The sequence below is a fragment of the Grammomys surdaster genome, unplaced genomic scaffold (assembly GCF_004785775.1).
Source record: "Grammomys surdaster isolate TR1022 unplaced genomic scaffold, NIH_TR_1.0 485, whole genome shotgun sequence".
Classification (NCBI taxonomy): domain Eukaryota; kingdom Metazoa; phylum Chordata; class Mammalia; order Rodentia; family Muridae; genus Grammomys; species Grammomys surdaster.
This window is the reverse complement of record NW_021604904.1, coordinates 3,302-16,200: the sequence shown is the minus strand read 5'-3', so window position 1 is coordinate 16,200 and position 12,899 is coordinate 3,302. Positions and strand designations below refer to the sequence as shown.

General features: G+C 45.8%; 1 protein-coding gene and 1 long non-coding RNA gene across 2 annotated transcripts in view; one reads left to right on the top strand and one right to left on the bottom strand.

Annotated features, from left to right (window-relative positions):
- Positions 1-1,950, bottom strand: part of LOC114633015 (cytochrome P450 2A3) — a 7,884-nt gene extending 5,934 nt beyond the window's left edge. The window contains exons 1-4 of the mRNA XM_028781629.1: positions 1,724-1,950; positions 1,291-1,453; positions 653-802; positions 222-382 (exon numbers count right to left, since the gene is read on the bottom strand). Coding sequence (XP_028637462.1) covers positions 222-382; positions 653-802; positions 1,291-1,453; positions 1,724-1,903 — 654 coding nt within the window. The 5' untranslated portion in view covers positions 1,904-1,950. The remainder of the gene's footprint in view (positions 1-221; positions 383-652; positions 803-1,290; positions 1,454-1,723) is intronic.
- Positions 1,951-4,287: 2,337 nt separating this feature from the next.
- LOC114632992 lies at positions 4,288-4,718 on the top strand. Its single transcript, XR_003713160.1, has 2 exons — positions 4,288-4,373; positions 4,494-4,718. It is a non-coding gene; the product is annotated as an uncharacterized LOC114632992 (long non-coding RNA).
- The last annotated feature ends 8,181 nt before the right edge of the window (positions 4,719-12,899 follow it).

Genomic DNA, 12,899 nt, shown 5'->3' with positions numbered 1-12,899 from the left:
AGAGAGAGAGAGAGAGAGAGAGAGAGAGAGAGAGAGCAAGAGAGCAAGAGAGAGAGGTGGGGAGGGGAAGGGAAAGGGGAGGGACAGAAGGGGGAAGAGAGGAGAGGTGGAGTTGGAGTTGGAGGGCCAGGGGTAGTTTGAGGGTACCTGCTGGAAGTTGTTTGGGAGTGAGCTGGCAGCCGAAGCAGGGGGCATGGTAGGACAAAGTTAAAACAGGTTACCTGCCCCGTGGAGGTAGCTGTGAACTGGAAGCTTCCCAGCATCATTCGAAGAAGTGATAAGAACTCTTTGTCCTCATAGTCGAAGCGGTCCCCGAAGACGATTGAGCTAATGACATTGGAGACTGATCGGCTCAGATAGAAGGTGGGGTCAATCAGAGCACCTGTGGGGCGGGGGGAGGAGGGGAGAAAGGAGAGGGAGACATTGGAACTAGGCAAAAAGCACTGCCTGGGTGTTAGCATCAGATACTTTGAATCAGAGAATTCAAAAAGGGCACTGGCTGCAGCACTGAGCCAAAAACCCGGACACTAGATCCCACAGCGGGGACCGGCACGCTCTTGCCTAGCCTAGTTTCTATCCTGGGACATGGTGCTGCTTTGCCTAGGGTGTCTATCCCTTGGTAGGTTCTGAGAACTTGCGGTGCTCCGCTTACCGTTCGTCTTCCGAAATGACTCGATGAGAAAGCCCGCCTCCTCTTGGATGCGCTCCTCGATGCCACGCTTGCCCACACCGAAGTCTCGCAGCGTGGCGATGGAGAAGCGCCTTAGCTGTTTGGCTCGCTCCCCGCTGCTGAAGGCTACGCCTGGGAAAGTGAGTAAGAAGCCGGGAGAAGTCAGAGAAGAGGGGCGTGGCTGGCCACTGACCCACCCTTCGCTGTCCCCCTAATAGGAGGGCAAGAAGGAGACAGATGCACACAGATCGTTAGAAATACAAATACAAATGCAAAACACAAGACCGCACCGCGAAGCTACAGATAAGAGAGCGAGTTACGGGACAGTAAGAAGAGGGAGACAGAGGCTGAAAATGATGGCGTGGGTGCGGAGAAGCTTCAGATCTTGTTAGAGGCGCAGGATTCTGACAGAGGAATCTCAGGGAGAAAGAGGAGGCATGGGTGGAGGTCGGGGAATCAGGAAACACTGGCAGAGAGATGAGTCTGAGACCAGACACAGTGGGTGGCAAGGATGTAGGGAGAAGATAGCCTGGAGGAGTGGAAGAGTCAGAGAGAAGGATGGGGAAACCCATGCCCGCAAATGTCCTCTGCTACCTCCCCCCCCTCCCCGTCCCTCTCACCATAGCCTTTGAAAAGCCAATCGAAGGTAGCCTGCTCGCCCCGCCCACTGAATTCCTCAGCTTGGTCCACCAGAGCCTCCTTGACTGCCTCCTGTCCACACAGCACCACAATTCGGCGAGGTCCCAGGTGGATGGTGAATACAGGACCGTAACGTTGGCTGAGCTGATGGAGGTGGAAGATGAGAGATGTTAGAAGGACAGTTCATACTTTGATATCCGGTCTGGGATTCATTTCTCTAGAGTTCTATCGGCTGTCAGACCGGGTGTCCCCAAGATGAGATCGCACAGGCCTAGAAAATGGTTACTGATTTATTCACAATTCCCCTGGCCTAAAATTACACTCCCACCTGGTCAATGCCCTACCACAAAGCCTCAACCCAAATTGGGCATCCCTCCGTGCCCTCCTTCAACCCATCTCCATGCCCGGTGGCACCTTCATGAGAGAGCTGTACATCTGTTCCGTGTTCAGCTGAAGGTAGTTGCCGATGAAGGGCAGTGGTGTGGGTCCGGGAGGCATCTTTCCTGAGAGCTTCCTCTGCTTCCAGACAGACATCAAGACCAGGACACTGAGGAAGGCTACTATAGCCACGAGGAGGAGTCCCGAGGCCAGCATAGTGGCGGTGGGGTTGACAGACAGACAGCGATGGCTAAATTAGCTTGCTTTTATATACCCAGAGACAGAAGACTTGCCTTTGCTATTGATTATGCAACTGTCTCATTTCACCTCCAGACTACCCCCTGTTGTGTACCAAGTTTGGGACACAGCCAACACTCAAGGAGGAGGAGGGCCCCATGAAAGATTAACAGGGAGTAGACCGAATATGTGGTATCTAAGGAGGAAGTGCTCCAGAGATATGTGTTACAGAGGACAGTAAAAACAAGGCAGAACTGGATCCTTCATAACGTGTTTATTAGATATCCTTCCTCTGAGAAGGGGCACAGATGTTAGGGACAGTAGGGTCTTAGGAGAGAAAAACCCTATAAGTTGTTTGTTTGAGATAGGACGAAGAGCTACGAAGTTGAAAGACCACTTTTCTTTCTTGTTTGAGACAGGCTTTCACCATGCAGTCCTGGCTAGCCCGGAGCTCCATACGTAGACCACAGGGATCCACCTATGTCTGTCCTGAGTGCTGAATTATAGGCCTACACTACCACACCTGACCCCTGGGAGTCTTTCTATGAAGAGGGTCCTGAAGTTAAGGAATTGAGGAGTAGAGACTCCAGGGCTATGGGTTGTGGATCTTGAGACAAGAATGGCTGTGGATGGAGAGTGCCTGGGAGCGACACAGCTAAACTGCACAAGGATCTTGGAGTTAGCCCCTGTGCCGAGGTGTGGGTGTTTTGGTTTTGGTCCTGTGCTATCTCTTAACACTCAGAACCCCGGGGAAGTCTCTGAGTCTAGGATGGATCGCTGGAACACAGGATCTGAGAAAGGCAGGGAAGGCCAGAGCCATATTTCACTGGAACTTGGCACAGTACCAGAGACAACATCTGAGGGTCTGTCTAAGCCTTGAGAAATGACAATAACAACTCCAATATAGTAGAAAAGTTCTAATTTACAAAAGCCCCACTGGATTCCTATCTGGATCCGTAGGAAAGGCTACCAGGGTCACTGGCTCATTGCTGCTGTTGTTTACAAATGCTCTTTTGTGAATGCACTGAGAACAAAACACAGGGGTGGCGTCGGGGGCACATACATGGAAAACCCAAAAGCCAGAGGCATTAATGTCTACCCTTGCCCACCTTTTAGCTTTCCCTGTGTAGACTTCTTTCCCACCAGTGGGAAGAGAGGACTGGGGGAGTAAAGGTCATATTTGGGTGTGTGTGTTAAGTGTGTTGATGCCTGGATGCTATCAGTAGGCTGAGGTGGAGATTTAGATGAGCATCCAGCCCGGGAAACAGAAGACCCTGGGATGCTAAGGGTGGCCGTGGAGAAGGGAAGAGTGAGTAACCCTACTGTTCTCCCACATTGAAATTCTTCGTTAATAATCCAGACAGTTTGGATGAACCTGTAGCTCAGGAAGACTATGTGTAGCTCATCTGTGGAATCTTAGTCATTATGGAGTTGGCACATCACCAGCCTCATTGAGATGACCGAGGTCATGAAGGAGTTGGGATTGATTCTCTCTCCTCACCATTACCTAGCTCAGATCATCCTGGGAGACACCTGGGACTAAGCTCAGCAGCAGGATGGACTCCATGAACGGAGGAGGATGGGGCTAGCATTGAGATAGCCCCCAGGCAAGTGCTAAGGTGAAAAAGAAGCGAGTCTACTAACATCCTTTTGGTGTCAAGCTCCATGCTAACTTCTTTCTTTTCCATGCTGCTCCTTCTCGAAAGAGGAACCTTTCGAGGGGAGGCAGGTGGTCACTGGAATAGCCTGAATGAAGGCGTAAGTGTGGCAGCACATGGGGTCTGGATTTGGTTCTAGCAGGTTCTGACAATACCACGAGGTGCTTGCTGAGACTGGCCTCCTTGAGACTCTGGGAGGGGCCTCAGGTGGACATTGGCAAGCTTTGATGGATGGACCCATCCCATGGTGGGGCCCCATGCTTTAGACAGGTGTAGATGGGTGAGGTCGCAGCTCATGGCTGGCATTTTGCTCATCTTGTTTTAGGCTGTTGGACTCTGAGATGGGTTAGGGAGGAAACACATGGCAGAGAAGAAAGCAGAGAGAAAGGTTGTTTGTTGATTTTGGAGGAGGAAGAGGTGGGGGGAATGGGATTAGTCTAGGCTTGGCAGGTATCAATCTCTCTTTAGTGCCAGCCTGCACCTGCATTATCCCTGGGCACAAACCTCTCCTCTCCCCTTGTTCCCACCTGAATAGGAGGAAGGGAGTAATCTAGAGACTCTCTTTCTTGGTGAAGGGGGCACCCAGAAGGACCCTGAGTGGTCAGGCAGGTTCTCATGGTCTGCACAGGGGCCAGGAATGGGAACCGAGCTTGGAGAGCTACAGCGAGATCAAGTTTATTTGTCCTTCTTGTTTTTTTTTTTTTCAGGCACATGAATGTCAGAGCAGAAACTGAGGTCACGTGGGAGAGACACAGGCACACAAATGAAGGATCAGTCCCTGCAGTCACCTGGTAGGCACATGTGAGAGCAGCAGCAAACATCTCAGGCAGGCCTTCCAGAGTGAGTGAGTGGTGGCCTTGGAAAATCTCCCTTTGATGACTCCAGTCTCCCTTTCTGGTTTTGTGATTAAGAGCAGGGTTGCAGCATATAATGGAACCCTTACCTGGACAGACACCAACCCCTGGGCAATCGAATCAGTCTCCCTGAGATCTTCTCTGCTGTGTGTCCTTGAAGAGCCAGCTTCATTGACAAACTGAACTTTATGGGCCCAAGGACTGAGTGCATCTTCCTCTTGGTAGTAATGGTTGAGTTAATGTGTAAAGTCAATAAATGGCTGTTTTATTCACTTGTTACTACCACATCTTATTGCTCGATAAGAAGAAAGAATGTGGACTGATGCTCCTCCAAACTTCAATCTGCCTTTGGGAACCTCTGGTTTTTATTGTAACATAGAATGTCATAGATGAGCACTGGGTAAGACCACTCATACTCCCAGGATCAGTAAGGAGACAATTTCCTGTTCAGTTCAAGATTGATCTTGCTATGTCCTGCTGCCAAAACTGGTGATGTCTTTGGTAATAAGGTCCTGACATTTAGTTATGGTGGGGAAGCAAGGCAGGTCTCATTTTGAATGCCTCCAGGACCATCCTAGAGAAGATGGTGTCTGAGAAGCCTCCCTCCCCAACGATTTACCAAAGCCAAGCATCAGTGCTCCTCCCCCGACCACACACCCCGGAGCTGTTAATAGGAAGTTTATCCTGGAGGCTTGGTGCTCTATTGGGCAATTCCTGAGCAAGCATGGATCAGCGTTAGATGTTCAGATGGCTCTGGATGGAGCTAAAGCCTGCACAGGACCTTGTCTGCTGTCTACCTCCCTCACTGTAGACTATCCAGTCATGTTTGCTTTCTCCTTCCCAGCGAGCCACTGTTGTCCCTGAATCCTCCATGCTTGTGACTGACTATCTTCCTGTTGTTATCATTTTGATTAGTAGGTTATGGCAGGTGCCTCTGCCTCACATAGCTTTGTCTGCAGAATCTTCTGTGTGTCATTCTGGGTACGCATGTGGGTCTCTGTTGGAGTTCATGATGCAACTTTTCTGTATTATTTATCTTTCTTTAACCGTGCTAAAACGCCATAATGAAAACAACAGATGGAAGAGTTTACCTGGGCTTACTGTTCCTGCGGAAGGATAGTTCCTCGTCGCAATAGGGAAGAATGGTACTAGCGGCGGGCGTGGTGGGGGGCAGCAGCAGGAAGCTAAGAGCTCACCTCTTGAATCCCAAACACAAAGCAGAGAGAACAAACTGGGAGTGGTGTGTGGTCTTTTAATCTCAAATCCAAGTCTCAGTGACACACTACCTCCACATAAACCTCCACAAACGGTGCCACCAAGGGGAGGCTAAATGTTCAACTGCCTGAGACTATGGAGGACGTTTCTCATTCAAACCAGTACAAAACGCCCAAGCTGATTGATTGATTTGTGTTTGTACAAGTCTTAGTTAGACTTGTCTGGAGGCATAAGTCAGTGAATATATAGTTTGCCTACATCATCACATCTCTCTCTCTCTCTCTCTCTCTCTCTCTCTCTCTCTCTGTCCCTTCTCCCCTCCTCCTCTCCCTCCATTCCTTAACTCCTCCCTGTGTGTATATGTGTGTGCGAGTGTGTCTATGCTCATCAGATTCTGCATGTAAACTTAAGTACACACGTACACACACGCTTTAGGATATGCTCCACTGTGGCGTGTCTACCATGTGTATGTCGTGTTCAGTGTGGTGCTTAACTCCATATTTACATTTGTGTGAATGAATGTGTGCTCAAGTAAGTGACTGCTTATCACTAAGGGGATACTTTTGTGTCTATTATGGCTATGTTTGCAGGCTCATGAAGCCATATCATGTAAAGGTGAACATTTGGTACTTGTACACCCTTGTTTGTGTGGATCGGTTTCATTTCTGTTCTTCAATAAACAAATAACACCCTGCCGCTCTTTCGGAGGACCCAGGTTCAATTCCCAGTACCCACAGGGCAGCTCACAACAGTCTGCAACTCCAGTTCCAGGAGTTCTGACACCCTCACACATACATGCAGGCAGAACGCTAACACACACGAAATAAAAAATAAATGAATTCTAAAAAGACAGTGGCATCTGAGCAGTGGGGGCATGTCTGCTGCAGGCATTTACATGATAATGGAAGGTCCAGGGTGGTAGGGATGGAGGCTGGCTGGAGGAAGCCATAGAAGGAGCAACTAATTGTTACTTGGTTACATGCTGGCTGTGTGAGTGGTATATGGGGGTGTCCTTTACTTATTTGAAGGAGCTGATCTGGATCAGATTCGAGGCAGGAAATGAGGGGGTTAGCTTTGGAAATCCTGGCAAACCAGGCCAAGGCACTGGTAGGGATCTCTCAGGTCTAGAAGCAGAGCAAACCCAGATTAAAAAAAAAAACCGAGTCTTTGATCATCCTGTTATTCTTTCTTATTACTTGTAATAATTTACCACTTAGGACTAAGGAGTGGGGAAGCTTTCCCAGAAGTGCTCTGTGTGAAACGATTCTTGTAGATTGAGTTCTCCAGGGCAATGGAGACAGGAAGTGCAGGTGGAAATACACAAGCCAGGTCTCAGATTCAGGAGATAATGAAAGAGAAGGGACATTGACAGCTGCTCCCCTCCCCCCATGCACTTCTAACCTCATCTGTTAACTTCCTGTCTTCTCTTCCTGTGATTCCCAAACTCTCAGGACAACAATGGCTTTCCCCAAATGTACCTGAAACCTATAATCTGGTACAAAGTGGACCTTTCCTTTGTATAGTCTTCTTCTTCTTCCTCTCCTCCTTCTTCTTCTCCTCCTCCTCCTCCTCCTCCTCCTCCTCCTCCTCCTCCTCCTCTACCTCCTCCACCTCTTCCACCTCTTCCCCCTCCCCCTTCCCCTTCCCCTTCCCCTTCTCCTTCTCCTTCTTCTTTGTGTGTGTGTTTGTGTGTGTGTATGTGTACACATACAGAGGACAGTGGTCAATGTATTTTTCAGTTGTTCTCCATGTTTTTTTAGGACATGGGTTCTAGGTGAACCAGAGCTCACCGATTTGGCTAGGCAGTGTGGCTAATGAGGCTCTGGGATCCTCCCAAACCCATGGCTCGCTACCCCCAGCACTGAGAGATGAATAGAGTAACACAGATTCTAGTGTGTGCCACCAGGCCTGGCTTTTGATGTAGGTGCAGGGATTCCCCATGCTTGTACAACATGTACTTTACCTACTGGGCCGATTCCTCAGCCTCTCTCTTTTTGTTTTAAATTGAGATGAAATAACATATAACTAAACATTTGTAGAGAAAAGTTCAGTGCCGTTTTATGCATTCACAGTGTTATGCAACTGCCAGCTCTATCAAATATCAAAACATTTCCCAATGAAAACCTTAAGTAACCTAAGGCAGAGGAGACTTACTTTGGGGTCTACATTAATGGGAGTTTTGTCTGGAACTGGCCTCTGTGTCCTAAGTTCTATGCCTGTGTAGAACTATTCCTGTCTGTCTGCTGTCTGAGGTTTGGTTTTTTTTTTTTTTAATGAAGCATCAGAAAATTGTCCCTAAACACCTATGATTCTTAAACTCATACCCCATTGCTATAAACCCTAATCAAAACTCCCCAGAATCAAACAAGAACAAGCAAAAGATAGCTGATAAGAGAGATATTTGACCTGTATCACCTTTGTGTTCTTTGGTTCATTAGCCAATCATGAGCTGCTCAGCCAGGGTCCACTACCCTCCACACCCCAGGTAGCCAGGTGGTGAGTGAGCCCAGAGAACAAAAGACTGCAGACAGGGAAGGAGAAGGTTTATATCTTAAATTTCATAGTTGTGACAAGGATTAGAGAAGGGTTTGGGGAGTGTTAGCTGAAACAGTGTGAAAGGGAAAACCAGAGAAGGGATAAAAAATCAAGCTCCTGCTCTGTCTGGTTGTTTACTCTAGGCCACCAGGAGTGCTCCCCACCCAGAAAACAACAGGCCCCTGGAGCACTCCTCACCGGGAAAACAGCAGGCACGGGGTGGGCTGCATGTGGAGACAGCTTTGACGGATGCACAGAATGGAACCAGCCTGGAAGAAGAACGGATTTTTATTTATTTCCTTTACAACCCCACTTTTGTTTAAAAGTATAATCTACCTATATGCATGTCCCTATGTGGCAGACGACAAACTGTTAGCAAGAAAGCCTTCGGTGCAGAGAGATAGGTCTTATTTAGTGAAATTGTTTCTGCATTTTTATCAGCTTCCTGTAAGGAATATGTAGCATACTGGGGAAGACGCAGGAAATTATTATTAAAAAAAAAAGACCTCATTTTTGTCAAAGAAACCAAGTCCAAAGTGTGTACATTTCTCCTTTATCGTCAAAAGGAAGGAGGCTGTGTCCTTATTTGGTTCTGTGAGTTCAGAATGCTGCTGAGTCCCCTTGTTCTTCATTTGTTTCCTTCTTCTTTTGAGCTGGCTGTTAAACCTTGACACCTTTTATCTGAGGACTGCCTAAATGGTTTTCCATGATTCTCCATCAGCTGGAGGGGACTCTCCACCTGCTTTGGCAGGCCCTGTTTCTGCTTTGATTTTTTGACCTCTTCAGCTCTCAGGTCTCCCCCACCTCCATTTTTCTCTTATTTTCAGATTATAATGTAATTATGTCATTTCCTATTTCCTTTCCTCCATTCAAACACACCCATATGCTCCAGTGCGCTGCTTTTTTTCAAATTCACGTCCTCATTTTAAATATATATATGCATATATATGTGCTTGTATGTATATATACATGTATCACCACTTGTCCCGTTCATCTTTGTCACTCTGGCCAACACCTTTCCCGGGAGCTAAGACTCTACTGTAGCAAACCCACTCCTTGAAGTAGGACTGGAAAGTACCCATGGTGCCAAGACTCTTGATGTCGTGTGTGTATGTGTGTGTGTGTGTGTATGTGTGTGTGTGTGTGTGTGAGAATGTATATGAGTGTTCTATCTGCATGAATACCTGCATGCCAGAAGACAGCATCAGATCACACTATAGATGGTTACGAGCCACCATGGGAATTGAACTCAGGACCTATGGAAGAGTAGTCAGTGCTCTTAACTGCTGAGCCATTATCTCCAGTCCCATGTCTTGTGTTTTTAAAATGATATTTGCCACATTTTTAACGTTAAGACTCAAAATTAGTATAATTATCATACATCATAAAGGTTGTATTATAGTACTTTTATATACACTTTGTTTTGGCTGCCTCTCTGTTGTTGTTCTCCATCCCTTATGCCCCACCCACTCCCGTGGTCCTCTTCTTCGTCAATGTCACATGCATTCTACTATCTCTCCTCACTTAGGACCTTTTAAAAGCTGACAACAACTGGATATATTTAAGTGTACAACACAATATTTTGATATGTTATATATTGTAGAATGGCAAAATCGGGGTAATTAGAATATGTATTGTGTCACATAGGATTTTGTGTGAGAATACTCAGAATCTCTTAGTAGTAACCTAGAATATGATATCCTCCTTATTAACCAGGCCTTCGTGCTGTACAATAGATCTGTCTATTTTTCCTGCTTAACTGATATTCTGATCTGTTGACAAATACCTCTTCTTTCCCTGCCTCTGTCATCCTGATTTTTTTCCTCCTTTAAGGTCAGCTTTCTAAGTCTCCCCATGTATGTGAGATCACCTGATGTTTGTCTCTTGAGCATAATTTTAAAAATGAGAATGCAGATGTTGCAAATACTCTAAGGGTACTTCCATAGCTGGCAGTGGTTGAACACATTCCTATTGAATCAAATGAACGATAACTACACACTATGTTGGCTAAATTTTCTAGTAAACAGAAAAGGCAGATAGTGGAAGACTTGGTTGAAGAGATTTCCCCATTTTTGCTTTTTGTTGGTTTTGCCCTAAGGGCAGGCCACAAGTGGGACCTCCTGGGATGGCAGAAACCCAGATGGAAACTTTGTTTTTTTTCTCAGATTTTTAGATCCAGGCAACAGAATGCATTGTAATTGATTACAGTCCCTGATTACAGTGGAGGTTGAAACTCTAAAAAGAAAGAGTGAGAGAAAATGAGACATGACCAAATCCTATGTATAAATTTTGCCCACATTTCTAACTGACTGTTTAGGTACTAATGAACCGAAAAACTTACAGCTAAAAGCACTGAGGCTGAGTTTCAGTGCTAAGGGTTCTGGGTTAGCTATTTTAACTGCTTTGAAAACAAAAAGAGAGGACACAATATTCTCCAATAGAACATAACAGAATCTCTAGAGTTTTTACAGGTTGAAAATCCAAGCTTAGGAGGTATATGAAGATATGAAGAAGTATAACTCATCCCCAAAAGAAATGACAACTGGTGGAGGTTGGCTCCCTGATGCCTTTGATGATGGGATTTAGCTGTTAGAGCTTCAAACTTATTACTTAAGCAGACGTAGGGGTTACCTTGTTATGATTCATATAACATGTACAGTGATTTATCAGAGTAGTTAAGTGGTGTTTAAGGTGATACACACAGTGCCTTTTAATTTTATTTTATGTGTATGAGTGTTCGGTCAGCATGTACAACGGTGTACTATGTTCATGGCTGACCCTTTAGAGGCTAGAACAGGGGATCAGATCCTTGAGACTGGAGTTACAGACGGTTATAGGCCACTACATGTATGATGGGAATGGAATGTGAATCCCCTGGAAGAGCAATCAGTGCTCTTAACCACTAATCTGTCTCTCCGGTCCCTGATTTAATTTTGACACCTTTTTAAGGGGTAAAATTATTTCTAGTTTATAAGTGAAGAAACTGAGCTCATCAACTCAGAGAATTACCCAGTCAAGGTTAGAGTCTGGGTTTCTCTGCATCAGTAGGTTCCTCCACCACGGCATCTAGCATTGAGCTGAAAATACTAAATGAACAAGAACAGGCTTAAGGAAAATTGGTTCTCACAATGCTCAACTTGAAAAGATAAACCTGCTTCATTTTAATCATTAAATAAGGACAGGTGGTGTCAGATTTTCTCTGGGAGTTTGGCTCTGCTTTTGGCATCACTGATATCATTGGTTTTCCACCTGATTTGAGACTTCAACAGTTCCTAATCCATGGTTTCAATGAGTCAGTCCTCAGCCATAGTTTCAACTCTGAGCCAGCCTCTGTTCAAAGGCAAGCTAGAGACCGGGGCCTTAAGTTCTGGGAAAAAGCACAACACTTAATTGGCACACCCTGTAATTCAGGGATTAGTTAGGAGTTTTGTCTTTACCTGTCTTTACATCTTTTTCTGCTAAGTCCAAGAAGGTGAAGAGAAAGATGTGTGTGTGTGGGGAGAGAGAAAGAGAGAGAGAGAGAGAGAGAGAGAGAGAGAGAGAGAGAGAGAGAGAATGAATATGAATTTATCTGGGGATGTAGCTCATTACTGGAGTCTTCACCTGTGATGCTGATGCTGTGGGTTTAGTTTCCAGTAAGCATACAGACACACAGACACACACACACAGACACACACACACAGACACACACACACACACACACACACACACACAGTTTTAAGACTTATGAGGAACCCAGGGGTCATGGTGCATGCTTGTAATCCCAGCACTTTGGAGGTAGAGACAGAAGGAACTAAATAGAGTTTGAAGCCAGCCTGGACCACATGTGAACCTGTTTCAGTGTCCCACCCTTTACAAAAAGAGACCAATAAGGACTAATATCCTTATCTATAAACCAAAATAATCAAGAACTTAAAAAAAAAAAAAAAAGAGGGCAAAGACGTCGAAAAGGTACCGGACACTGTAACACTTAGCCATAATCCCAGCCCTGGGGAGACTGAGGCCACAGGATTGTGAGTTCCATTCAAAACTGAGCTACAAGGCAAGGCCATTCCAAATAAACAACTGAGCAAATGATACAGTTCATAGAAGTTTGCATGTATCTAAAACCCAAGTGTTGAAACTCATTACACAATGCTAACAGGTGGCAGTTTGTTCTAGAAATCAATGTAGAGTTCTTGGAAAACCCCTAACAACAGAGCCCAGGACTGACCTAGGTATTTTAGTCCTGGGCGTAGACCTAAAGGACTTCAAGTCCCACAAGAGAGAAACCTGTACATCCGTGTTCATTGCTGTTTTATTTATTTACAATAGCTAGAGAGCTAGGAAACCAGTCTAGGGATCCATCAACCGATGGATGGATAATGAAAACATGGTATGTACACACAAGGGCTTCTGTTCAGTGCTAAAGAAAAATAAAAGTATCAGCATTTCAGGAAAGTGGATGGAGTTAGAATGTATTATATTTAGTGGAATAACTCAAGCACCACATATTTTCTCTCACATAGGAGCCAGTTTAAAATTTCAGATTCATGTGTTTCAGTTGGAGTGATTGTCAGGAAGATGCCAGGAGTCAAGAAAAGATCAATTTGGGGTGTGTGTGTGTTAAAATGGCCTTGAAGGGAATAATAAAACACATGTGATTGGAAAGATTGGTGGACACGAGGAACAGAAAGGCTTTAACAGGTTGGGGTGAAGACCTGGGGAGGGTGA